Here is a 26,080-nt window from a genome sequence, read left to right on the forward strand (position 1 = left end):
CCCCCACCCTCGCCCACGGCCACACGGGGACGGGCCCCCCTGCGGGTCCCCCCGGCTGGATCCCGAGCACCGGCCGGGGCCGTCCCCGACCCCGCAGGAGGGGCTCGGCCGGGGGTCTGTGGGACTCGAGCCCCGGGTCCTGGGTTTGGGGCTCGGCAGCACGGAGCGGGTCGGGCGTGTTTGGGGCTGGGAAACGGGCTCCTGGGGCTGGGCTGGGGGCTTGGAGCGGGGACGGAGCCCTGCGTGTGGGGGCGCAGAAACGGAGCCCGGGGCGGCTGTTTCTGGGGTCAAACCCAGGGGCCGGGGTGTGGGGTGCGTGGACTCCCACCGGAGATGAGGGTCTGGCCGTGTCGGTCCCCGAGGCTTGGGAGGGCGGCGTGCACCAGGCCCAACTGCATCTGAGACAGATCCTCTCGGGGAGGAAAAGACACTTCTCAGACCATCTTTATTCCCAGTGTGTACAACAGCTGGAATAGTCATTAACTCATTAGTTCATATTCAGACAATGTACAATTCATATTCAAGCTGTGACAATGATCAATCTACAACCCTGTCAAAAGCCAAGACCATTTGAACAAGCACAAGCTGTAACGAGATGGAGACGAAATGAACAGCAGCTGCAGCCACCGATGAACTGGACCTGCAAATAACCTGCAGCCAAAATGAAGCCAGAAAAGCTGAAACCCAGCTGGAGCCTAAAATGTTCTTGAAGCAAGAACAAGCAGGAGCTGGACCTGAAAAAAACTGAGGGCAGAAGCAAATAAGCTGGAGCCACAAATGAAATAGAGCTTAAACTAGCTGGAGCTGCAGACAAACTGGAACCTTCCATGAGCTGGACTTGAAATGAACAGGGCCAGAAACAAGCAACCTAAAGCACCAAATGGGCTGGAGCCATCCATGGGCTGGACCTGAAATGAACTAGAGCTGAAACTAGCCAGAGCTGTCCACAAGCTGGAGCCGCAGGTGAACTGGAAGCGAACACAAGTTGAAGAAGAAAATATGACAGAAGCAGCTGACCTGAAGCCACAACTGAGCTGGAGCTGCAAAGTCACTGCAGTGTTTCCAGGTGGGCAGAGCAGGTGGGCACAAGCAGGGCTGTCCCCCAGGGCAAGCAGCAGCCATCACCCTCGGTGCAGGCAGCCCAGCTTTTTTCCTGGGGCTCTGCACCCCACATAGGTCTGTCTGGCACAGGTGGCTCCTGGTGTGGCTGTGGCCCCTCTGTCCGTCTGTCCTGGCACAGGGAGAGACGTGGAGACATGGGGCAGTCAGAGCTCCCTGCAGCATGGCACGACCCAAAGAGCCCCCAGAGCTGCTCCCTTGCAAACCCTGCTGCCTCCCGGGCACGGGCGAAGCTCTTCCCAGCCCCTCACCAGCCCTTTCAGCAGCGGCTCCCTGGGGCCGCGCACACGCAATGGGAGGGGAAGGAGAAACAGTGATGGGACACCAGAAACCTCCCATTTCACCCCGGGAGAGGAGACAAGAGCCAGGTCTGGCTGAAAACCCACCCACCCTGTGCAGCAGCAGCAGTGGCACAGACCAATGACCAGCAGCCCTGGGCTGGATGGGACTGGACCCCAACGCCACCTGCTCCTGGCACCTGCAGCCACAGCCCTGCCAAACATGCAGCACTAGCCTGCTTGGGGTGGGCTGTGGGGATAGGAGCCATGGGGCCACCCCAGTGCCCATAACCTGCCTCCAGCCACCTGGGTGGTCACAGGCACCAGCCCCACCATCCTGAACTCCCATGGGATGTGCACCAGCACCCACAGCAACCCACCAGTGCTGCCCCTCTGGCACGGGCATCCCTTCTTCCCCCCAAGGGCCCCACGGGGAGCTCTGCCAGGGAACAGCACTCACCCTTTCCTTACCAACAAGGGACAAAGCCAAAGTGTCCTGAACACAAAACTGCTTCCTGAGCTCTAGCCAGGCCCAGCTCCCTTGCACCCAGTCAGTCCCAGCACCCCTGGGCCATGGCAGCCCCCAGCACCCTGCTCCCATGGCTGGAGACATGACCCACAACCCCCACTCACCCCTCCATCCCCAGGGACCCTGCAGGGACCCAGACCCTCCTGTCACACCAGAGATCCCCCAGGCCCTGTCAGTCCCACTGTGCAGGTTTGCTCAGGCACCACCTCAGGACACCCCCCTCATGGGGCACCTCACCACCTCGGCGCCATGGTCCTCACCCAGGCACGGGGATGAGCTTCAGCATGGCCATGCAGCCTCATCTGTGCCACCAGCACATCCCAAGGGATTGGCAGCACCAGGACAGCCATCACTCCCTGTGCCTGGCCAGGCAGCTTCACCATGTCACCGTCGGGGCTGCAGGAGCCAGTGTGGATCCCTGGAGTGGCCTCTGCTCCCACTGCAGCATGTTCTGAGCTGAAAAAGAAGGGTTTCAGTAAAAGCAGGGCTTCATGCAGGCCCCATTGGCAGCATGTGACACTGCTGGAGCCGGCCCTTGGGCATCACCTGCCAGGGTGACACCAGGCAGGGCTGAACCCCAGTGGAAACCAGTTTGCCCCAGCAGCAGCTCCCACAGTCACCAGTTCAAGCTCTCCCTGGCTCGGGCAGAGCCACCCCTGGGCTGGAGGGGTTTGTCCTGCTGGGAGCTGCTCTGGAAAGGAGCAGGGGAGAAGAAACCAGCTGGGAGGAGGGAGCCTGGTGGCAGGAGGGATCACAGCTGCCCTGGGAGACCCCTACCAGGTCCCCTTCTCCACCAGGAGACAAGTCATCCAGCACAAATATTTATTTTCTTTGCATCTGATACTGTTTCATGTATATCTTGCATAGACAGGAGAGGAAAAAGACAGGAGGCAATGTTTTACTGACAGCCCAAAAATATCCAAGATGGTTATTAGGCTTAACAAGAGCCACTGTTAGGTGAGGAGATTAGCTGGACCATTTACTGAGATGTGGTACTTTGGGGACTCCCATGCACCACAAGGAATCCTTGTTGGTGTTTAAGAGGTGGCAGGGGTGGGGAGCCTTGTACATATGTGGTCATGGGTCTCTGATTTTTGTTTTGATTCTTCACCTGCAGGTTGGATCAGAATTATGAAGATTGGTGGTTAAGCACTGATGCATGACCTGCTAGTCACGGCCACAAGTGCTCTACCAACTGAAAGGCTACAGCTTTAAACAATACATTGCCTCCTTCCCAGAAGCACCGATTTACCAGGGGACAGATCACCGGGCAACAGAGTTCTCCTGGAAAAGTGTATTAAATGAGGTAAAGATTTTCCGATGGAGCAAGAATTACTTGTTATAACACCTTTTTCAGTTAGTAAATAGCAAACAGTTAAGAAAACAAGTATTCTGTTAGAAACAGCTTGTCAACATGTGTTTCATTTCAAAACAGCCATAGAAATGCAAGTTTGGGAGTGTTTGATTCTGTCATAGCCAATTCAATTTGAAGACAAAAAGAAATCCTCCCAGCCATACTCAGTACATTCTCTCTTGTAGCAGTGATGGCAGGTATGATTAGATTCACAAAGATTGTGTCAATTACTTTCACATTTATACAAACATACAGTCAAATTAGGTGAAGTCCTCAAGCTCCTGGATAGCTATCTATGCTATTTCCATTACAGCATCCAGACTCGCTGAAAAGATAATACAGCACAGCTCACAGTGTGCAGCCACAGCTGTGATGACTTTTTAACAAAGCACTAAGCTGTGACAAATGAACTCATGCTGTATTTCATCAGGTAGTAAAGATTATCTGTTTCTTCAGTCTATTGTGGCAGACTTCTTTTGACTTTATATCATACCCTCCATCACCATTTCTTCATTTATTTCGGTCAAATCCCACTGGCCGCTGCTCTGAGATTTTATAGCTTTACTTAATAGCAGATCTTGAAAGTCAAGCTGCTTGTTTGAGCAAGAACTATATCTTTGAATGAGGCTCCCATATGCAAGACAATGATTTTTTCGTTAGTGCACTTAAATATCATTTATTAGCGCATCGTGAATATAATTTCTAGGTATTCCCACTGGAAGATCTGAAACAGCCAACAGCACAGGACGTACCTGCTGTTGGATGCTAGTGTTCTCCTTTCTGCAGAGCTCCCGATGTCCTGCCAGCAGGTGCCCAGACAGAGTTCAGGCTGTGCATGCCCAGCTGGTTCAGCAGCTGAGTAGTGTTTTCTAATAGAATAGTCAGGGAACATTCACTCCAGTAGAAAGTTTATTCTTCTTACTGGAACAAAACCCAATAATTTGCTACTGAGCTGAGTTGAGGCTGGTTACCTACATTTTCACAGATTCTGAAATGAGCTCCTGAAGTGTGGGCCTCCAGCAAAAGTGCAAGTGGGAAGCCAACATGGTAAAGTACTAGGCTGGGAGTCAGGAGGACGATGCCCAGTTCCCAGCTTTCCCACAGACTCCTCTGATCTCAGACAAGTCTCAGCTCTCAACTATGACCACTCTATCTCCCCAAGAAAAATACTATGTTCAACCCTTTGCCTTTTTTCATTTCCTTAGATAACAAGCCTTTAGAAACAAATAAAACTTCTTACAACAGGACTGTACAGCATCAGATGCATGGAGATTTGCAGGTACTAAAGGAAAGTAAATAATAATGTATGCTGCCTTCATGAACAGCCTTTGTGGTGGTGGACTCTGCCACATAGATCACTGATGACCCTGCAATAACATTGCCTATGTTGACATAGTATCACATGTCTGGTCAGTTATTTGGAAGTGAATTTCTTAAATTACATCTTTTCAGTGCTCTCTTCAGCCACAAAGAAGGTACGTATATGTATGTTTTTAAAGAGAGCATGCATAACCACACCTACCAACAAGCTTGGAGTACTGGTCTGCATTGCTATTGTATGTTTTTCAGAGAACTTTGCGCTCTGAAGAGCATGTCACAGAGATGGAAAACTTATATGCAGGTTGAAGCAGCATAAACTTTCTGGTCTCAGAATATCATCCCATTTAGCTTTGAGATTCTCTTAAATGACCCATTTTATGTATGTCCCTCTTCCTTCCACCTTTACAAAAGGGGAGATAAAGTCAAGCCTTTCTCCTTCAACAGAGGTAAGGAGGAATTAATCAAAATTATACAATACACTTATCCAAAGTTCTAGCCTTTGGGCTACCCCTCCTTGAATTGAATGAAAGTTCATGTTTTCCTAAGCCTGTATTATTTTTTGGCTCACTGAACTGCATCAAACAACGCCACCTGTAAAAGTTGCTTTATGGATTATGGATTTATTGACTAGGGAACTGGGTTTGAGTAATTTAGCCCAACTGCAGAAGCCCTACAATAAATCCTGAGGTGACAGAAGTTGTGGTTTTCCTGGTAACTTGGTTTAGATCTGAATTGTTAGCTAGGGCTGAGTAGGTTTCCCTTACGCCATGGCTCTCATGAAAGGCTGCTTCTGCCCAGGCATCTGTGTGCTGCTGAATTGCATGTGGAAGGGGAGGAAGGTGCTGTAACTGTTGAGCAATTTCTGTTAAACTGAAAAGGGAAGTGTTGCTCACATCAATGGTCACGAGATTATCAGCTTTTATGGTCACAAGTAATTGAATATCCAACCCAGGATGCTGGGGGCACATTGCCACAATATACAGTTTATTGAGCAAACCAAAAGCAAGCAAGCAGAATTTAGCAATAACTTAAGAACCTAATCATTTAACTCCTTTTTTTCTTCCACTGCAATGATGCTAACACAGATCATATCAGCTTGTTTTTTCAATAGGAAATAATACCACTCCTGACTCCAAGCTGGAGAAACCAGGTATTTGGAAACAGAACGACATTAAGCAAATTATAAATGGTGTTATCTTAGAAATTAATCTTTCATTTAAGTCAGAGCAAAGATGAGGTCAGATAATCTCTTTGCGTGATACGCAGTACTGCAACATGTTGACAACTGGGACAGTGGAAATGAGCAAAAAAGGCAATCTCTGCAGACTACTTAACGTGCCCTCCCCGCACTGCATCTCTGAAAGAGCACAAGTGAAACCCAGCTCAGCTTTTGGTTGTAGCTGTACCAGAGAACTGGAAGAAATCTGCTTCAGAGCTGGAGTCCAGTCTTTCCCCCTTGCAGGCAACCATCCCATAGCATCTCTTTTGGAAACAATGAAACTTTATCCTAAAAGCTGTTTCCAATTCTTGTGTCACTGATGCTACTGCTTCGGAATCTTACTCATATGAGGGTTTGAAATTTTTCCTAATATCTGGAATAAAGTTACTAACAGTTTTTACCTAATTACCCTTCAGCCAACACCACCCTTTCACTTAGTTTTCCCCACTATGCTTTTCCCTATGACTTCATTTTACCTTTACAAATAAGCCAGCTTCTGTAAGGTTTTCACCATCATGAAATCTCCCCTGTACCAGACTGTTTGTTATTTTTATACATATATATTAAAAACTAATGAAATTCAGTGCAATGCTATGACTTATTACATGTCTATAGTAAAAATATATTGTCCACAACATCCTAGGACTTTTTCCAACAGCCACATCTTATTCTTGGCTCCTGTTTATTCTGTGTTCAGATAGAGCTTCAGCTAATGCTCCTTTGTCACTTTTGAACAGATGACCCTTTAGAGTGCCTTCTCATGAATTCCGAACTATATGATCTTGCACATCATACTGTGAAATTTACTCCCCACGTTTTTTGAACTCCAGGCCTTAACTTGGAGGTGTTCTTGCACATCCTTACTGCTTCTGTAAGTTTATTACATGCCTGATTCTTGTGCTACCATCATTACTGCAAATATAAACAGGATAGGTGTAGACCCCACTGTGAAGAATTCTCCTGTAAAATTTTTTCTGACAGCTTTTCTTCATTGCCCTTGTCTTGGTTTGAGTTACTACACTTTTCTTCCCATATTGTATAAATACTTTACTGATTTACAGGTAGGCTAGATCTGTCACATTTCTCCTGGCTATGAAATCAGTTATCAAAAAATATATGGCTCTAAGAAATAAATTAAAATTATATTTCATCAAGTTTTATGAATAAGGAAAAGTTTTCTGTTATGGAAATAACACATAAAGAATGTATGTGGACGTCTCAAGTAAGCAATTTCAGAAAAGCACAGCAGCTTGCTGCTAAACTCTAAGTAGAGTCTGGGCTCCAGGGAATCAGTTGAATAATTCTGCTGTTCAAATGGCAAAATAGGAAGTGCAAGCAAAAGGTACAAACATGCTAAACTTCCTGGAAAAGCCAAATACAGGAAAAAGCTTAACACTATTTAAATTTTGTTTCTTAAAGGAATAGACTCATATATGAAAGTATCAAAGCCCCATGATTGCACCAGGCTCAAAAAAGCTGAGCTTGCTGAAGATAAGCTCAAAAGTCAACCACGAGACACATAAATAATGCAAATTCCTTTTCTGACGCTCTGCATCTAGCAAAAGATAATGCTACTGTAATGCTTGGTTCCTGCTTTGCATTTAGCACAAACAAGCAGGGAGCCCCTCTGAAGAACAGAAATGGCTTTCCTGAGACCAAGCAGGAACATGCTTTAGGAAGTTAAGAATGCAAAAGTATTCAAAAAATGCTCTGAAGTAATTAGTTTTTGAAGAAAACAGTGACTGAACTGATGCAAAGAGACACTATAAAAGACTTCTTTCAGTACCAGAACAAATTTGCAGTTTGGCTCACACACATCCAAGCTGTACATGGCTGAGAAGAGCTGAAGATCTTTTGAGAGACCATACACAACACGGCTTACTTACACAAACCAAATAAAAGCTCAATTTAGTTACACAACCAATAGCTCTTTAGGCCACCCAGAGCTCAGTAGTCAGGCTAGTCTTTTAAGTCATCTACAGCTGATTTTGTTCTAAACTGACAAAAAACATGCTCATGTGAGTTATACCTATTGGCTTTCTGATGTCACTGCCTTTAACTGCTGAATACCCCTCTTTGTGATCTTTAAAGTCGTTCAGTAATTCATTCCCATCTTCACGTGAGCTTTTGTTTTGTATCTACAAGATGCTTTTCAAGAACCGCTCTATGTGACTATGATAAAGAGAGGAGTGCACAACCCCATACTTACAGCTGGGCTGGGGACTATCGCAGGAGCCAGGGAAATGCCAGGCACAGCTCAAGGAAGGAGGCCCCTTCACAGATGTGCAAGATGAAGGATCTATGTTTCAAGAAATAGGATCCTACATAAATTAAGATACTGCAGGCAGTATCTTTTTAAAAATAATTTGTGAAGACATTTCAAACTGGGTTTTGTAGTGCCAACCTTCCAAATAATACAGTAGTTTCCATTGATGTGAATGTTACTACTAGCAGAATATGAGGCTGACACTCCTAAAAGAAAAAATCCCAGGCTTAATAAATTTTTTGCCCATGACAGCTTATTGTCCAGACAGGAGGGTAACAGATATTACACATCTGTGAACTGCAATGCTAGAATGGTTTTGCAAATTTTTGCTGTTAATAAAACCATCGAGGCAGGAAGAGATGAAGAAAGATAATCATCCCAATGTATGGCTATTAACTGTTCAGTTTTTCAGTGGAGTGCTTCAGTGCTTTTCACAGTAATAATGGCATGAACTTTTGTGCCTGTGCACATTTTTGATACAGTAAGCTCAATTTCTCCTCCTCAAGAGAAAATACTTTTCAGAGTTCAGCCATGAAACAATGTTGATTCAGAAACACAGAGAAGACACCCACATGCGTTGGGCTGGCATCACGTGCTAGCTGCCATGAAACAGCCACCGCCAGGAATGGCCGTAGCACAGCTCTTCAGGCAACCGTAGGACATATGGAAACCCCAGGATGTCCCAGGAGGTGCAGTAAGGGGTTATTTAAAGACTCATTGTGTTTTAATTTTAAAACAGAATAGTGCAAATGTTATTTATTTGAGAAAGAAACTATTCTATGTATTCCTCATAAAAAGCCCCAGAGGAGAAAGGCAGGAGCCTATGCTTAATTTGTTCAGAGTCTGTTCTATTTTAGTCCATGCAACTACGCACTTGGCAAAGGATTCCTCTTAAACCATCAGACAGAAATCTAGGCAAGGGCTTTACAATCCCGTAAAGAGCCAAAATTATCCTTGCCCAGGCACCAAGCACAGAGGCAGAGGAGAGGCAGTGTGTGACTCCCCTGTTTAAGGGTCACTGGAGATGCAGGTGACTTCTGTCACAAAGCACACGAACCTTTGAAACTGTGCTGACCTGAAACAGTCCTGACAGGCTTTTTCCTAGAGTGCAGAAAAGCCAGGATGCAGGTTTTTTTCAAACCTGCCACACTGTAAGCCTCACTGGAGATGTACCTTGGATCCCAGGGTGACACAGAAGTGATAGAAGGGCAGGACTGCTGCCCTCTATACCCCGTCAACAACAGCATCTAATGAGCTTTCAGCAGGAGTGGCAACGGGATTAAATAAAAACATAGCACAAACATGCCAAGATGGAAAATGTCATAGCCCAACACTACTCAGGAGATAAAAATTAATTCTAATGTTCACTGAATACAAAGATGAAAAAAAACCCACCAGGCATATAGCAAATAAATCATTAACAGTGCTGAAAGTGGAGGGGATGAAAGATTTCACTACTTCAGTGTTTTACAGGAAGTGTCAAAAAACCTTTGCTTCTTATCAGATCCCATGACAGTTACAACATCTTAATTCTGGCACACTTCTTCGTGACTTCCTCACAGGGAAGGTTATCGCAGGTTGAACCCCCCCTTTGAATCTTCAGAGTGATTTTGCAGAGAGGGGGTTCGGGATGGATTCCTAAAGGAGAATAAAGGGACCGGACCAAGAGCTGTGCTGGGGGGTGGAATATGCTCCTTCCATTACAGTTTGAATTTGGCCCTGGGGACTTTGTCCAAAAGCATTATAGTCAGGCATGCAGGACAAATTCTTCCTTTAGGGATTCCTACAGTGGGGGTTATTTAGGATGCAGCAGCAGGTCCAAAGAAGCTCAGCTAGAAATGTGCTTTAAATGTTACTCATCAAAACAAGTAAAACCAAACAAGATCTATAGTGATACAGAAGCAGAGCTGATGCCGAGTTAAATGGTTTCTGAGTTTCCCCAGATCTCTGAAGCACTTAGGAAGAAAAAAGCAGACTCACTACCGCTACACTGGAAGTGAGTGTCTTCTATCTTGGAATAGCTACACTTTCTTCCTCTACTGTCTGTATTACACAGGGATTTGGAAAGGAAAAAAAAACATAAAGGTGGCAAACAGGAAGCTTTCAGAAAAGATGGAAGAAGGGTAGTGTCAAAAAGGATCTGTGCTAGCTACCAGTCTCAATATTTAAGTGGACGATTTCAAAATGCATTGAAGTTTGGGAAGGTTTTTGTAACAAGAACAGAGCATTCTTGCAACTTGCAGAGCAGTTACTTTTGAAGACCTGAATTCTTTTTACACTGTCTTTAGCTTATTTTCTAGAGTTCCTTGCAAAACACTGTCATTACAACACATGGCTTCGTCTCCTGGGAAACTGCAGTGTAGCCACCACTGCACAAGTAAATTCTATTAATCTCAAGCCTTAACTATAATACCTACTTGCTTCTTAGCACAGCTGGTAAAGCCCAGCTGACAAGACAGGCAGCTCTCAACAATGAGAAAACTGATGACAAGGGCAGGGTCAAAACACTAAATTGTCCAGAAGTCCCATCTCCACTGATGTATATGCATAGCAACGAACAGACTTTCCCCAAAACACATTTAAAAAAGAACAAACTAGGCAAATGCATTAGAACAAGGCAAAAACAGACCGTGAAGGAAAGCTAAAAAATACAGCAATTTGTATGTACCCACCAAAGACCTTGGAATAAGAATCTGTTAACTAAGAGACAAGTTTACTCCATTGCTAACAGAGTTCAGCCAAATACTTTCTTAACTCTCTAATCAGAGATGGAATGAAGAAACTAGGAATCAAAATGAAAAAAAATGTTTATTCAAGCAATTGCATGCCTTTGGTTCTCTTATCTACTAAGTATCAAAACCAGGCAATAGACTCAATATTTTTTTTCCTCTCTGCAACAGGAAGATTTAGACTTACTGAGGTAAGCTTAAGCGCATAGAAATGTTTGTTCTCTCAGGAAAACTGCATCATCATGTTTTTCCTAATGTTATCAGGATGAGGACATGACTGCACTATGCCAGAGTATATTTCCACTCTTAACCAGAGTGAAAGACAGTTATGTGGGTGCCCAGCTGTGTGGAGATAGGCAGAGTCTGTTCAGCAGCAAGTCCCAAGCTCAACGGACTGAAATGCCCAAGACAATTAGGTACTTGGCTAATGTCAGCCTAACAAGATGCACGAAAGCAGAAGTGACAGCAAAGGAAATGCTGGAGACCTCTGTAAGGCTCTGTGACACCAGCCAGGTAGCAATAAAGACATGCCAGTCTCTCCCTGTGGCCTGCCATCCTGTACGTGGGGGCTATTGTCAGCCGTACTAGTAACAGCTATTGACAGAGGAGCAGCTTTCAGGAGTTTTGGACTGGTATTAACAGTTTTTTAGAAGAAACAAGAATGAAAGGATGATTTAAAAGGATAACCAGTTACAATGTTCAAGATAAAGAATTAACAAGCCAAAGCACTTCGGAATTCAAATCTCACTCAAGTCAAGAAGACACTTCTCAATGTCTCATACTTTACAGAACAGGATTTTGGTTGTCAAAGGATTTTCCTTACCTAATAATTCATCTCCTTGCTACAGATGCTTCCAGCTAACCTGAGGAAGATCACTTCATTAGAAAACAGGTAATTTATCTCTGAATTAGGACAGAAAAATGGTCACTTTCCACCATCCATTCTGGACAGCATGCAATCACGTCTCTTGTACCTTTATCACCCACACATCAGTTAACAGCTTCTTCCTCTACAAGGAAGCCCTCAATAGTTTGCCAGTGGCTAATTTGGCTCCATTCTCACATATATTAATTCTCACATATATTAATTAAACCCCCACTCAGATAAGGCCTGGAAGATGAACCCTGCTCCCTTGTAATGCTTTAAAATGCAATTGACAGTAAATGGTACATCTAAGATATGCTCAGACAAGACACAGACAGGTTCCAGAAGCAGAAATATTTGCTGCAAGCAACGTTTATTCTGGAATTCTGGACACAAGGTGATACACCAGGACAAGACAAGAAACAACTGGGCTTAATTAACTTACATTTAATGAACATAAAACCTAGACACCACACTCTGTAACAGCTCTGTCTCGAACACTGATCAAATCCCTTGGACTGTGGTGTAACGGTCCTTCCCCTTCTGTGCCACTTGGACTTCTGCTATTGCAATGATGCCTCAGGCTGGACAAGATGTTTTCCCAGGCCTGCTGTACCCAGGGAAGGGGCCGGTTCACCCAAGGCTACACCAAGAGCAGCTCTTGTCATAAAAAGGGCTTTATCCAGTCACGCCCCTCCTGACGCCTGGGGGTGGGGGGAAGTTGTTTTCAATAAATTATTTGGGAAAAAGCATATATTATCTCAGATGCTTAATTTCTGTACTAATTGGAAAAATATATATAGGCTGGGGCTGATATAAAGACTTCTTACAACTGCATACAAGACACAAGAACATTATCTGGATAGTACAAGACTAAAATTTAAAAAGACCACAAGCATGAACACAAGTTAAAAACATTATTGCAAGTCCAATTCCCCTTTCCTGTTCCCATCCCCTTTTGGTTACTATGTGTAAAACAGCTGATGAAAGCTCAGTTTCTTCAGAGTCAGCACAGAAGGAATATGGATGCTTTTATATGCATTTGGAGACATTCTTGGAAGAAACTGAGGTGTTGGCAGGAGTTAAGGGAAGTCAGCAGTCTACCTGCCTGTATAAGCTTGAAACAACCCTAAGCCACATGCTGCTTGACCCATCTATTCTCAAAATCCTGGTGCCAATCTACCAACAGTTTCTTTACACTGTATGCTTGCAACACCCTCTTCTGCAACTGCAAATCCCAGTTTGGTAACCATCATCGAAAACAACAGATAAGCGCCATAAAAAAAAAAAAGTGACTACCCAACATAAGCATATTTTTAAAACTCCCCTCTCTAATTTCTTCCCCTCTGGCATTAAGCAGGCACATAGTAAAACAAACAAAATATCCAACTGAAAATAGATTTTCTGTCTAGGTAGCTATTAAGAAGACTGAATGATGAAAAAGCCCAAACCTCTGTCACAAAGAGAGGCTGTTCTAAGTGAACAGTCCTCAAAAAGGCAGTGCTACAGAGTGAAAGGGGGGAAAGTAAAAATGGGATGAATCTGGGGAGAGGCCACAAAATAAACTTCCAAAACCTAGAGTAAAACCCAGGATGAAAAGCATCAGTATCAAAGCTAGGTTGTTCTTGAATTTGCATGTACCCTATAAAAGGCCTGATCAACATACTTTGCTACTTTTAGAAAACCTATACTGATTAACTCACTGTGCATCCTGAGCAACACAGATACCTTCAAATGTCTGTTGGATCTGGCAGAACTAATGCCCTCCTGACCTGCAGAAAAAAAAAGAACAGTCTGAAGTGGATTTGTTTTGAACCATATGTTGTTCTGTGCGTATTAAAAAATCCAGCCAAACAAACAAAAACTCCCAAACCTTTCTGTGGCACAGCGACTGACACTTTAAGGGACTTTTCACACCGCTGACAACATCTGGTTTCTTCAGAGGCTGCTCTGGATGCAAAATAGATATGCAGTGAAATAAAAGTTACTTTGCACCATAAAGTTGCCATTATTTGTTAACACCTAGCTCTACTACTTTTTCTTTTTTTATTTATTTAGCATAACTTGCTGCACACTCAACTGCAGATACCTGATGCAGTTTATTCAGGTCTTGTACTGCAATTATTCCTCAACTAGCTACAAGTTGCAGTGGATATCTGAATGCTGCCCCAATTCTAAAAGGAATCAAGTAACATTGAACAATACACCACAAAGAATTCACAGTTCTCGTTGATATCAGTAATTTTTATTAGAAAGAATAACAAAGTGCTTTCCATAGGATTCATTTAATACAGATTAAGAAATACGATTTTTCCTTTTTATATGGACAATTTCGATGTGATGATTTTTCAGTGCAAACAGGGTTCTCCATGATTCTCCTACATGTAGTTTCTTCTCTGTACACAGTAGTTCAAACATTTATGCATTTGGTGGGTGTGAAACAGTCAGTACTGATGAGTCCATCCTTTAAATAACAGAGGTTATGTAAAAAGATTTCAATATATTACACTGACCAACAGGAATTACATCATTTGTTGTGTAACACAGATTTAAGGGACATAATTCCTTCATACAGTCTTACACACAGATGAACAAAGGTGCTTTCAGTTCTATCAAGAATAACAATCATATATACTAATATAAATAACATTATCAGTTTTTACCATATAGACAACAGTGTCCTTTTTTTAAAAAAGTTAACCTTCTGCTTTTTAGCTAGGGACATCCTTTGAATGCTTGGTACTTCCTCTGTCTTGAAACTACATCTGGATGGAAGAAAGAACACAATGCGAGGTCTGTTTACCCATTTTCCTCCTCACTTTTGGCACAGGTTTCTGATCAGATTTCTTCTGACACATGTATGCATCATTTCACTGCACTCCATTTTCCTCTCTATGTCTGATTCTATGCTTGTCCCCTTTTTTACCTTAACTCCTCTTTCCTTTCCTGCAAGTAACAGGGAGACAGTACAGCAATAGCACAAAATTAGGGCAGATCATTCAGTGCAAATTCTTATACACAATGGAATGTATGAAACTCAACAGGCAAGGGGTATCTTCCATGCAATAGCTGTTTTGTTCTTTTTTTTTTTCATTTTCAGTCAACCTAACTCCATTAGGACATCTATGTTTTCAGGTCTTTAAAGATTAAAAACTTTTATGAAGGACAAGATATAGTAAGTTACCCCTAAGAGAAATCATATAAAACATTCACAGTACACAATCTTAGTCCAAAAGCTACTTTTCCCTAGAGTACATGTATACAAACATGAACATTGAAAGAACAACAGAAATAACTTTGAGTGAAACAGTCATAGTTATGCACATACTAAAAGGTTACATGCATATAAAGTGTCCTCACTGAACCTGTCAGTCACACCCGTGGTTCATTGTTCCCTGTTCCTTACGTACAGAGCAAAATCACCACTTCAAGGGAATACTACATGCCATCACACAGCACAGGGTCTTTACACAATAGTACTACTGCAACAAGGATATCAGAGACACTTCTTCCTACAGGACCAAAGGAACCAGATGAGATCCTCTGAACAGTAACTTGATGGTGGGAAGAATAGATTTTATTTTTTTTTATAAAATAACAAGATGCTTTTGTAGTACAGCCCTTACACAGGAAATTAATACCCATAAACCCACCATTATATCTCTACAAATATGCAACAGTGTAAACAGTTGTTCTGCTTTCTAAGGGACTTGAAACAAACCTAAATTTTCCCCCTAGGCACTTGTGAGTACAGAGCTCCTGCCTCTGAGTTCACCTCGTACTTGCTGTTTGCTTTGGGACTTCCAGGTGTGAATAACCTCTGTATCCAGGAACACCATCTGTTGTCAAACATTTCCTTGCCACCAGTGTAACTATTTAACTAGGTGCCAGCCAACACAGGTTGCCATCTAAACACACAGCCCGTCCTCAGTCCCACCCCTCTGCAGTCCTGATGGTTCAGCAGAGCCTCTTGGATCCAGTCGAGGTCATCTGAAGATCTGGAGAGGAGACCTGGCTCCTCAGAAGGTAACTACGCATTCAGTTATGAAAGCATAGTGACATGTCTACAGATGTCATTTAGGCACATAAAGACTTTAAGGAGCTGGGCCTTCATGTTCACTGCCCTAAATAATTGTTATTTCACTAATCGGAAAGTCTGTAAGGACTGGGTCCAAGGGTCCTGGAAACAGAACCCAGCAACGAACATGATCCACGGAGGCACAAAATAAGCCTTGAGAATCCAGCTGCAGGACTGGGATCATGGACAAGCTCCCCTTAACTTCAGAAGTCTCCGGATAAGACAGCATTTTTAACTAATCTATTGTTGATCTCTACTAGTATAAAAAAGTCTAGGAAAAAAAGTCACTGCAAAAGTTAAAGTAGTTGTCTGTAAATTTCACTCTTCTATTACATTTCTTTAAGTAAACATATAATTTCACTCTACTATACATGAAGTCAATTTTGCTATTAAGTTTCTTACTAAAAGTAATGTGTAACAAATATTAAATTGGTAGGCTATTTACTAAAGACTCCATCCCATTTTACTGTTTTTCTTTAAATGAGAACATTCATCTTGGAAATACTGAATACACCCCTGGTGTTGCTCCTGGGGAGCCAGAGTGAATTTTGCACCTACTCTTGAATGTATATACCCTATTCTCCAATTTGTGCTGCCCATGACATGCATCTATAGATATGTATTTTTGTTGCCTAGCATGGAAATGAATCAGTTAAGACTACTAAATAGAAGTACCACCTCATTTCAACTACGTTCTTGCCCTGCACGAGGAAACAGGTTTGATTTGCTTATGTATGCAAAGCTTCCAGCTCGTGTTGGGTCCACACTGCAGCAAATTAGGGAAGTGTTGAGATCTGATCTGGTATCTATCTGGTTGTTCAGACACTTCACACAAGACCCAGAGGAAGCAGACCATATTCTAGCATTGCCATCCAAAATGGTAACTCTCCAACACTGCAGCTGTAACTACTTATAAAGTCCATTAATTATCCAAACATTTATCTTCAGAAGGAGGGCTGGGGGAAAGAGCAAGTATAAAGAAAAAAGAAAGAATAATAGCAGCAGGAACCAAGTACATTTCCAAAACCAAGGTAGATACATTACACCATTTGGCCATTATAGGACTGTGATTCCTCCTAAACAACAGCTGAAGCCTTGTGTGAAGTCACTAATATTAGTATAAAAGCATTTTGCTGGCACAGCTTGTTTCCTGGGGAAAAGCTTGCTATAAACTACCAAAGATGCTTTTGCATCAAGATTTTGCATCAATTTTTGCGTCAAGAAGTTGTATTCACCTTATGAATGCTTGTCATTGTAGATTTGTTAGAAAAAAAAAAAAAAAAAAAAAAAAAAAAAAGGCAAATTATGCAGATTCAGGGAACAAACACCACACAGGCCCCCCTCCCCCCCGCAATGAAACAAGACACTCACATCAAGTGTCCTCTTAAAACCAGACAGAAACTTTTCACTATACAAAGCAAGAACATAGGGGGAGAGTGAGGGAACAAAAAGCCAATCCTTGGACTAAGGCCCCAAGAGTGCAGAAAACAGCACATTGGTCACTATTATATTACAAACATCTCCTTTTTTGCCCTTCAAAGATGTAGTAGAGCACTGCTGACTTTGCTTAAAATGTATAATTTTTGTCCCCTCACCCCAAAATGTTGGAAGTTCAGCAAAATGTAATTTGAAGCATTGCAGCGTTTGATATGCCACCCATTTACTTAAACACATAAATCCACTGACACGGTGACAGTGTTGAAACACATCATCTGAACAGCATCTATAAAATTCTACTGTTGTACATAAATAATGACAAGGCACAGAACAGCAACCAGTCCAAGAGCTTGTAGGCCAAGAAACCAGAGCATAACCCAGAAGAATATAATTATTACAGGTTCTACTATCCGCTCTCCAAAGTACATCCTTGTGAAGCCTATTCTGATAAGGCTTTTGTTCAGTTCGCCAAAGAGAGTCCCCATCTTTTTATAGTCATCTACTACAGGTTCTGTGGTGTGGTTTCTTTGTTCTTGCTGGACCTGAGGACAGAACACAAAGGTAGAAAATAAGTTGTATGAACATTTCTTACTACTGTGATTCTGGACAAGACTCAGCTGTTTCTGTTTGAATGTGTAAAAATAAGATGTACATGCAATAAAGCTACTCCTAAATAGCTTGTGACTTCAGTACAATGTTACTGATGACACATGTGTCCAAACTTGAGACATCTGAAGTGATACCACAAACATATGATGGTCTGTCTCCCCTCCAGATGCCACTCTAGAGGGGTAAAGCTCTCCTGTAGTTCACACATCTTACCTGTCAGTGCAAAGTGGATGTCAGGTCAACCAAAATAGAATTAGATGCCTGTAATTTCAAGAAGGGGATTTGACTGAAGTAGATTTGGTATAAATTATTTCCAGAATATCTTCAGAACCACAAGAAGAATACAAAACTATTAAGCATGAACTATAAAGTATTTTGCACCAAAGCCCAGAGAACTGAAGAGCTACTACCACCACTGAAGCACCCTGGATTTGACCAGGAAGAAGGCAAACATCCATCCCAATGTTGGCATAGAAAGCTGTGAAAGTCAGGCAAAGGAAGACAAGCCCAAGGACCACACAAATGCAAGGTGGTGGTACAAAGGAGGAGTGGAAACAAGTTCTGTGCTTTCCCAAAAAAAGACAAATGATGGGGCAAATGCATAGGAAGTCACAAGCACATCTTTAGATGAAGATGACATGTTTAATCATCACTGCAGAAAACATGCAACAGCTTCAGCATGTGAACTGTAACTGGATGAGATCCTGAAATCCCATCTCTGCTTCCCAGTGCCCAGAGACCCTTTGCATGAAGCCTTATTACCTTATGTTTGGGTATGACAGGGCAAACACAATTTCAAGATGATGAACATGAGTTTCCTAATCCTTCCATTAGGCAGCAGTGAAAACACATGCAGCAGGTATTCTTCAGATCAATAGGTCCAACAAATTGCCTGCAAATTCTATGTGCAATAAGTCTACACCTGGATTCAAAGCAAACACTATCTTTAGTTCTGCCTTGAAAAATGAAAGCTGTTCTGAGTCCCTAGTTACACACCGTGGTCTCAGTGCAGAAACAGAAATTCCTGCCCACAGCAGTGCCAGGTTCTCCATTAGAGAGCAAGTAATAAAGTGAATTCCCCATTCCTACAGAAAAACATTCGAAGACCAAAGGAAGCTAATATTTTTTTTTCTCTAGGCCAGACTTTAGGCCACAATGCAGAACCTTCTGATGGAATGAAGGTTGGGTAAAGCACCACAGCAGCTACTGAATAAAAACTCCAACAAGATTTCTACAGTCCCTGTTTTGCCAATTATTAGGCCTAGCATAAAGGACACAGCCAGCATAAAGATCAACCAATAACCAAATTGTATTTGATACAAAAGGGTCAGTACACGGGTGAGCGCTGGGGATACAAACAAGTCAGATTATACATAACTGACATCAGTCCCACTGACCCCAACACCACCACACGACCAACAGTGGGTGGAATAAATGGTGAAATGCAGTTTCCCATAGAAGGGACAGGAGACAACCGAGTCAACAAACCAAATACATAAGACCAAGGAAGCCACATACTGAATCTCTACACAGCCCGCATTTACAAAAGCCAGACCTGACTGGAGCCCAGTCCCAGGGAGGCAGGAGGTCCTTCCCCAACAGGGAACTCTGCAAAGTGCATCCACCTCACAGACAGACACTGCCCCTGCCTGCAAGTGGTCCCAGCTTTTATCCCTCAGTGGGACACCTGACCTTTGCTTACTGAATGTGGGACACCTGGGGCTCCTTTACCCAAGGGCTCTCCCTGCAAGGCCGGTCCCACCCTGGAGGGAAGCCTAAAGGCAAACTCACCCCCCCTTTGTGAAGGGCTGTGGGAATCACCCATATGTTAATTTGGGGCTTAGGGTTGAAACCCCAGCATTTCAGTCACTCAGCTGTGTGTGCTTGTGTATTTTTTTTATTTGCTTATTCATACAGATTTCAGTTTAAGCTTCAGTACTGATTTCCAGAAAGGGAGGGGTGCAGGAAGCCTAAACAGTAATGAATATTGAGTTCAGTTTTTCTGCAGTTCTACAGAAGAGCCTGAACATGGAAAACTGCAGTACTGGAGGTTACGTACTGACTTGTCTCTTTCCAGCCCACTTCTCAGGCCCGGGTTGTTTTCTCCCCCTCACTGGATATGGAAACTCCAGTTTTCAGCATTTTGGCTTTAACTGTGCTTTATTTAATTCGAATAAATGTTGACTCTTCGTTAATTCCAGTATTTCAGAAGTAGTCTCTTCGAGAAAGGCAGAGCCTCTCGTGAGCCCCTGCGGACTCGGCAGCGGACATGCCACCCCGGGGAACACAATGTTATTACAGGAACTCTCATCCCCCCTATTCCCAAAGAGCACAGGGAGACAAGCAAGCTATTAACCTAAGTGGTATTTTGATCACAACAATTAGGGAAAAGAGAAACCATGTGCTGGGAGGGGAAAATACATTTATTTGCTTCCTGCATGCAGAGACCACAGGGAGCATCCGCCTACGGGATGGTGATGGAGGTGACAACAGCACAGATCATATCAAGAAGCTCAGAGACCACTTCTGAGAGAAACAGTTAACGTGTGCAGGAGAAATCACTACATTTTCTAGCAAAGTACTTAGGCTTTGAGTCAGTGGCCAGTGCAACCAGGAGGGGGAAAACTAAATTAATTACTTCTTTGCCTCTGGATTATGAATGGTACTCAGCAACGTCCTGGAATCCTTTGCAGAGAGGAGCAAGACTATCTTATCTCATCCTCTCCTCAAACAAGGGTAGATGCATGAATCCCTAAAGAGATTACACAAAGCAAGCTTCTAGACACAGAGACTGACAAGCATGTGTTTAACTACAAAACAAGTGTCAAGTATTTTTCCAAATATTTTCAAGAGCTTACAAAACCTTTCAGAACCATCATGGAAATTCTCAAGATTTCAAAGTCTGCTTCAGTTAATTCAGGCTGAGTATGTCTTGCCTCAGGCAACTCAGCAAAAAACAAGTCAAGCTGAAAACAGACGATCATCTGTAAAACTCAGATGGCATATTTTTCTTTACTACTGCAAAGTATTTCACATGCTGGACAAATACGTTTCTTCAGAGGTGTAGCTGAAATCGAGCCATTAGGGCAAACACCAGTGATGTTATCATACCCCAGACTGCTAAAAAAATATTAAATAAGCTTTAACATTGCAACCAGAAATTCTCTCACTAATTCAGGGCAATAGTAAACCAGCAAACAGTCCCGCACATGTGCCAGTAGCTCTGACACCACATCCTTAGAAGCAAATACCCTTTTTCCCCCTAAAAACACTTTCTAAACTTTTTATAAATTGGCTGTCTTCAGCAAGCACACAGTTCCAGCTGATTCTTAACTTCCACAGGACTATTCTCATATGAAACATCACTGAATCAGCCTGAAGCTAGACAGACACTAGCATAACAGAAAAACGCGACAAGGGAGATGTACCTATTCTGAGCAGCTCCCCTCCTCACCAAACTAGAGCTTCCTCATTTAAAAGTGCAAGAAGTTCATTCCAAAGTTGCTAGTTTTAAAAATCAACCCAGCTTTGGCTTTATAATTTTAAGAATTTTTTGTGTATCAAGAGGAGTGTAGGGAGTTTCTTTACTAGCACTAGCCCCAGAGAAAGCATGCTTTCAAGGCCTTTACAGCAGCTCTTCTCCTCATAGATAACACGTGCTATGCAGGGGGCACACCCAGACTTCATTTTATCACAGAATCCTAGAATGGTTTGGGGTTGGAAGAGGCCTTAAAGACCATCTAGTTCCACGCCCTCTGCCATGGGCAGGGACACCTTCCACTAGACCAGGCTGCTCGAAGCCCCGTTCAACCTGGCCCTGAACACTGCCAGGGAGGGGGCAGCCACAGCTGCTGTTTCTTCAGAGGAGATGAACTCCATTGTCCTGATAGTTTTTGTGACCCTCCTCTGAACCTGCTGCAACAGGTCCACATTTTTCTGCTGCTAAGCGCTCTAGACCTGGACCCAGTAGTCCCTATTTAGTTTCTATTTTTGACTTTACATTATTTAAAATTAGAGTTATATGAACAGAAGGAAGTGTTTGATGTGTCTTGTTGCTTAGCACATGTGCACAATGTTCTTCATGAGCCTACTGCAGTAACCTGAAGGTTCCCATCAAGCACACAGTTTTCCCTTGTCTCTTTAGATGTATGGCATTATACAATTTCTCTTCCCATTCAATATGTCATATTTTCATCAGCTGTTGTCTGCTGCATCACACAGTTTACTGTCAGAAGTCAGAACTTGAAGATTCAAACTCTGAAACACTTTACTATGGAAACTATGTAACCAAATTTACCCAGCCTGTTACAGACAAACGGCTTAGGGGCTTGGATGCTTTAGGAGGAACGCTGATGTGCGCTCTCAGGTGCAGGATTCCATAGAAGTACCTTTTTTCAGAATGAATGTCCCCAAGGAGGTTGCAAAGGAGACACTAAACGGAAGTTCTGTCCACTTCCAGCACAGCTGTTGCTTTATATCCCTGAAATGCTTCTGAAAAATTTCCCTTGTAATTGAATGTTTTCCTGGGCTAGCTTTAAAACAACAGAGAAGGTAAAGTCAACTCAGCCTACTGAACCCAACGAACATCCAGCTGTGGCTTCACCAGTTATGTTCATCATCAACATAACACACAAAATTACGTGTGTTCTGACCACTAACTACCCTTGCTTATGGCAAACTTCCACCACATTCACTCAAACTCTGCTGCTTAAATCCAGGAAAGCACATGGTAAGTCATGAGCAGAGGCCACTCCGTACCAGTCTGACAGCAGGAACTTGTTCTTGCTTATCCGCTTCCCATCAATGGTGTTTTGACCATGCAGAGAAACACGAGAACCCATCAGAACATACCGCCTCGCCCAAAGAAACCATCTTTGCAATGCTTCGTATGCTACTCACTGAAAAGGGTAAAGTTAGCACTGAACTTTTCACAATCATTTAAGACTCATCCCTGCCTGTAACCTCCTAAGTCTAAAGTAGCCAGTTCAAGATCTTTTCCCCCTCAGACTGCTGGGAACACGCAGTTCCTGCCCCGACCATTTGGAGATAATACTGAATAACTTTGCCAAGCCCTGGGAGGATGCAGATCACAAACAGGTCCAAATGGGACACAAACCTACCCAACATGCTTTGGAAGTTATTTTCCTGCAGCTAATCAAAGACAGCATGGAAGCACAGATTTAGCATTCATTTTTTCTGCTGTCAGCAATGCTAGGTCACTGAAGGACAGTATCAGTTATGTCCTTGCACAAAGACTAGGTGTCCTTACAAAGTGCTGCCAACAAGCTCTGCCTAGAAACCCCTACAGCTTCTTTTAGGGCCACAGCCACTGCTGCAGCACTCTCCTGTGCCCTGTGCCCACACTCAGGGCACCCCACACTTGGTGGATGTGACAGATTTGCCGGCCATGCACAGATCACATGTGACAAACTACTGCAACATCTGTGGGCAGGTGAATCCCTGTGTGCTCAGGGTTGCCACCCCTGCCAGAACAACTTGGGCCTCACAGGGTTCATCTCTGGAAAGAAGAAAGTGGTCTTAAAGAAGTGACTAAAGCTGCTCCTGCAGCTACAGCCCGTGCATCCTGGAAGACAGACAGCCCAGCTCCATCCCACATGACTCTGCCACAAGGCTAGCATGATGGGTGAAGTGCTACACGGTCACCAGGAAAGGCAGCAGTGGGCTGGGCGAAATGTCTGGGAGAACCACAAACTGAATGACTCTAAAGTAACTGCAATGATTCTCAGTCCTGTAACTTCACCACTGCACTAGCCACGAGGACAACAATTCTAGTTATGGTCTTGCCTTCTAGGCATTTAATCTGCTGAAGCAGCAGCTTGGTCCAGAGTTTTCCACACTTAGCCTAAGAATCCAGAGATGGTTTGTTTGGTTTGGGACTTTTTTTGCATGTATGGAAGAAAAATCCTAAGTAACTCACTTGAGTGAAATAATTTGATGAAGTTCAACAGCCTTTATTCTGTGGGAGGAGGGAGTGGATGAACATAAGGAACCTGCTCCACCTAAAGATTCAGGTAGTTTAAAAAAAAATAAATCCATTCAACTACTCTGAATATAGAAGATCCTTCAAAACAAACCAAATAACATCCCTCTTTCTATCTTTCATAACTAATGAATTGAAGAAACCCCAACAGTCTTCTGTTGCTCAGGCAACTTGAAAAATTCTCACCCCACAATCAGCTTGACAACACCACCAGGCCAAGTACAAGTCTATTAGCTTCTCTTTTCTTGCATCGACTGTCCAAAAGAGCATTACACAAATGTGAACTCCAGCAATGGAGGAGAAGAGTCCAGTGGATTGGGAAAATTACTGCTCTCCATGTAAAAGTCTGTGGTTTCACAGTTGAAAAATGCTGCTGGCCAAAGGCAGCAAAGGGAATGGAGTAGTAAAAAGGTATCCACAAAGTTCATCTCCAACACAGAAAAGCAGCATTGTCTCCAAATTGTTTGTGACATGCCTCAGATCACAACCAGTCACATTTACAGTTATGAAAGGAAGAAAAAGAGACAACAAATAAGAGAATTATTTACACATTAGATAGAGATGACATCCCTTTTGAGTTTAACAGCAAACACGTGTTTGATGACATCTAAATGAGATGTTAAAAAACGGATAAGAAAACACAGGGATATAATTTACATACTACTCACATATTTTCTTTTTTTTCAAGTAAAAAGTTTCCTCTGCAGTATTTAATTGCTCACTATCTATTTTACTGCAGTCATGGTTATTTTTACTCCAGGGAACAGGTGGTACGTCTGACAGCTGAAGCACATAGACACCTAAATGTCAAAAAAGCCACTGAGATGTGACTTTAAGAACATGCTTACTTACTGAAAAATACTACTGTATTTTTGAAAGCTGGAACATTAACGTTCAGAAGAGACAGCCTCAAAGTTATCTCTTTTTAGAGGATGCAATCTAAAACTGAAAATACTTCAAGCTCAATGTTACAGAAAAACATGAAAAGAAAATGAGCAGATGACAGAGACCAGGATGAAAGAAACCACAAGTTCCCTCCCCTCCAAAATAAGAGAACAACTTCTGCTGGGTGCAGACAGGGACACAGACCAGCCAGCACACAGCTCCCGATATTTGATAGTTAGGTAGCCAGCAGTGTAAGTCCTGGAGGAACGAATTACCCATCTTGCTGGTACTCAGCCATCTGACCGCCCAGTGTATTGACTTGGACAGGCTTTAGAAACTTGCACTCAACAGCAGATTCCCAAGTCATGGCCTCCTCTTTCTCCGAACCACAGCTCTGCCCCATCGCAGGGGCAAAATTCTATGACACACGGGCCAGCTGGGTGCAGGCTTTCCGCCTCCTACTCCTCCATATATGCAAAACTAGGCAGTTTCGTTACTAGTAACACCTAGCATGTGACCAGGATTTCACCCTGCTTTCTCATACTTCAAAAGACTTCTTATATTTAAATAAAAGTGAAATTTGCCCAAGAAAGGCAAATAATTTTATTGAAAATGTTTCTGATTTTCCTCCTCTTCTACTATAGCAGGAAGAAAGCACTCTCCCTTCGCATCCTTTGCTAGGATGAAACTAATGATTAGTATTTGACCTTGTAAATGTAAACAGTAAAAAGATCTTGATACTAAGCCAACAGACTATTAAGACAATTAAATTAATTTCAGCTGTCTGGAGAAAAACCCAAACCAGGTTAATTTCTCTAGGCTAATTTTAATCTCAATTTAAATCTGAAAAGATTTATAGATTAGGAAATGAGAAAAAAAAATCATACCTCACAGATGAGAAACGGAAGAAAAACTAAGTTTAACTTGTTTCTCTGGGGAAAAAAAAAAAAAAGCAAATGCAAGAAAACTAGAAAAATTCTTAATGCCAGAAGTACTTTACAACAGCTACCTATAAAGTGACATACTTAGATGGAGCAAAAATAAAGAAAATGTGAAACAAAGATTGGGTTAACGTTCATTTCACAGCAAGAATCTAGACACCATTTACAAAATAGAAACAAGATGTTTCTATAGAAACAAGCAACAACATAAGAAAAGCAACTGCACCGGATTCCCTTTAGTCAGCTTTTACGGCAACTCAAGTTCAGGATCAACATTTGCTGGAACAAACTTTGAAATACTGGGAGCAGTTCTGTGTTAAGGAGATGAAAAGGCTTTTCCAGTTACTGAACTTTGTGTGCAGAGCAGAGAAGGCTTCAAGAGCAATAGAGGCTTCCCTTGATAAACAGTGTTTGAGCCCCATGATTTCAGGAGTAAATTTCCCCACTAAT

General features: G+C 42.9%; 1 protein-coding gene and 1 long non-coding RNA gene across 2 annotated transcripts; both read right to left on the reverse strand.

Annotated features, from left to right (window-relative positions):
* Nucleotides 1–436: 436 nt before the first annotated feature.
* Nucleotides 437–1,655, reverse strand: LOC113479607. Its single transcript, XR_003398311.1, has 2 exons — nucleotides 1,018–1,655; nucleotides 437–734 (listed from the first exon to the last, which is right to left on the reverse strand). It is a non-coding gene; the product is annotated as an uncharacterized LOC113479607 (long non-coding RNA).
* A 15,392-nt stretch (nucleotides 1,656–17,047) lies between these two features.
* On the reverse strand, nucleotides 17,048–25,092 carry FAM241A (family with sequence similarity 241 member A). The gene is made up of 3 exons (XM_026847919.1): nucleotides 24,965–25,092; nucleotides 22,101–22,191; nucleotides 17,048–17,736 (listed from the first exon to the last, which is right to left on the reverse strand). Exons 1-3 carry the CDS (start codon nucleotides 25,090–25,092, stop codon nucleotides 17,491–17,493), a joined length of 465 nt encoding a protein of 154 aa, XP_026703720.1. The 3' UTR covers nucleotides 17,048–17,490.
* Between the last annotated feature and the right edge of the window lie 988 nt (nucleotides 25,093–26,080).

This window comes from Athene cunicularia (genome assembly GCF_003259725.1).
Source record: "Athene cunicularia isolate RWA chromosome 4 unlocalized genomic scaffold, athCun1 chr4_part2, whole genome shotgun sequence".
Taxonomy (NCBI): Eukaryota; Metazoa; Chordata; class Aves; order Strigiformes; family Strigidae; genus Athene; species Athene cunicularia.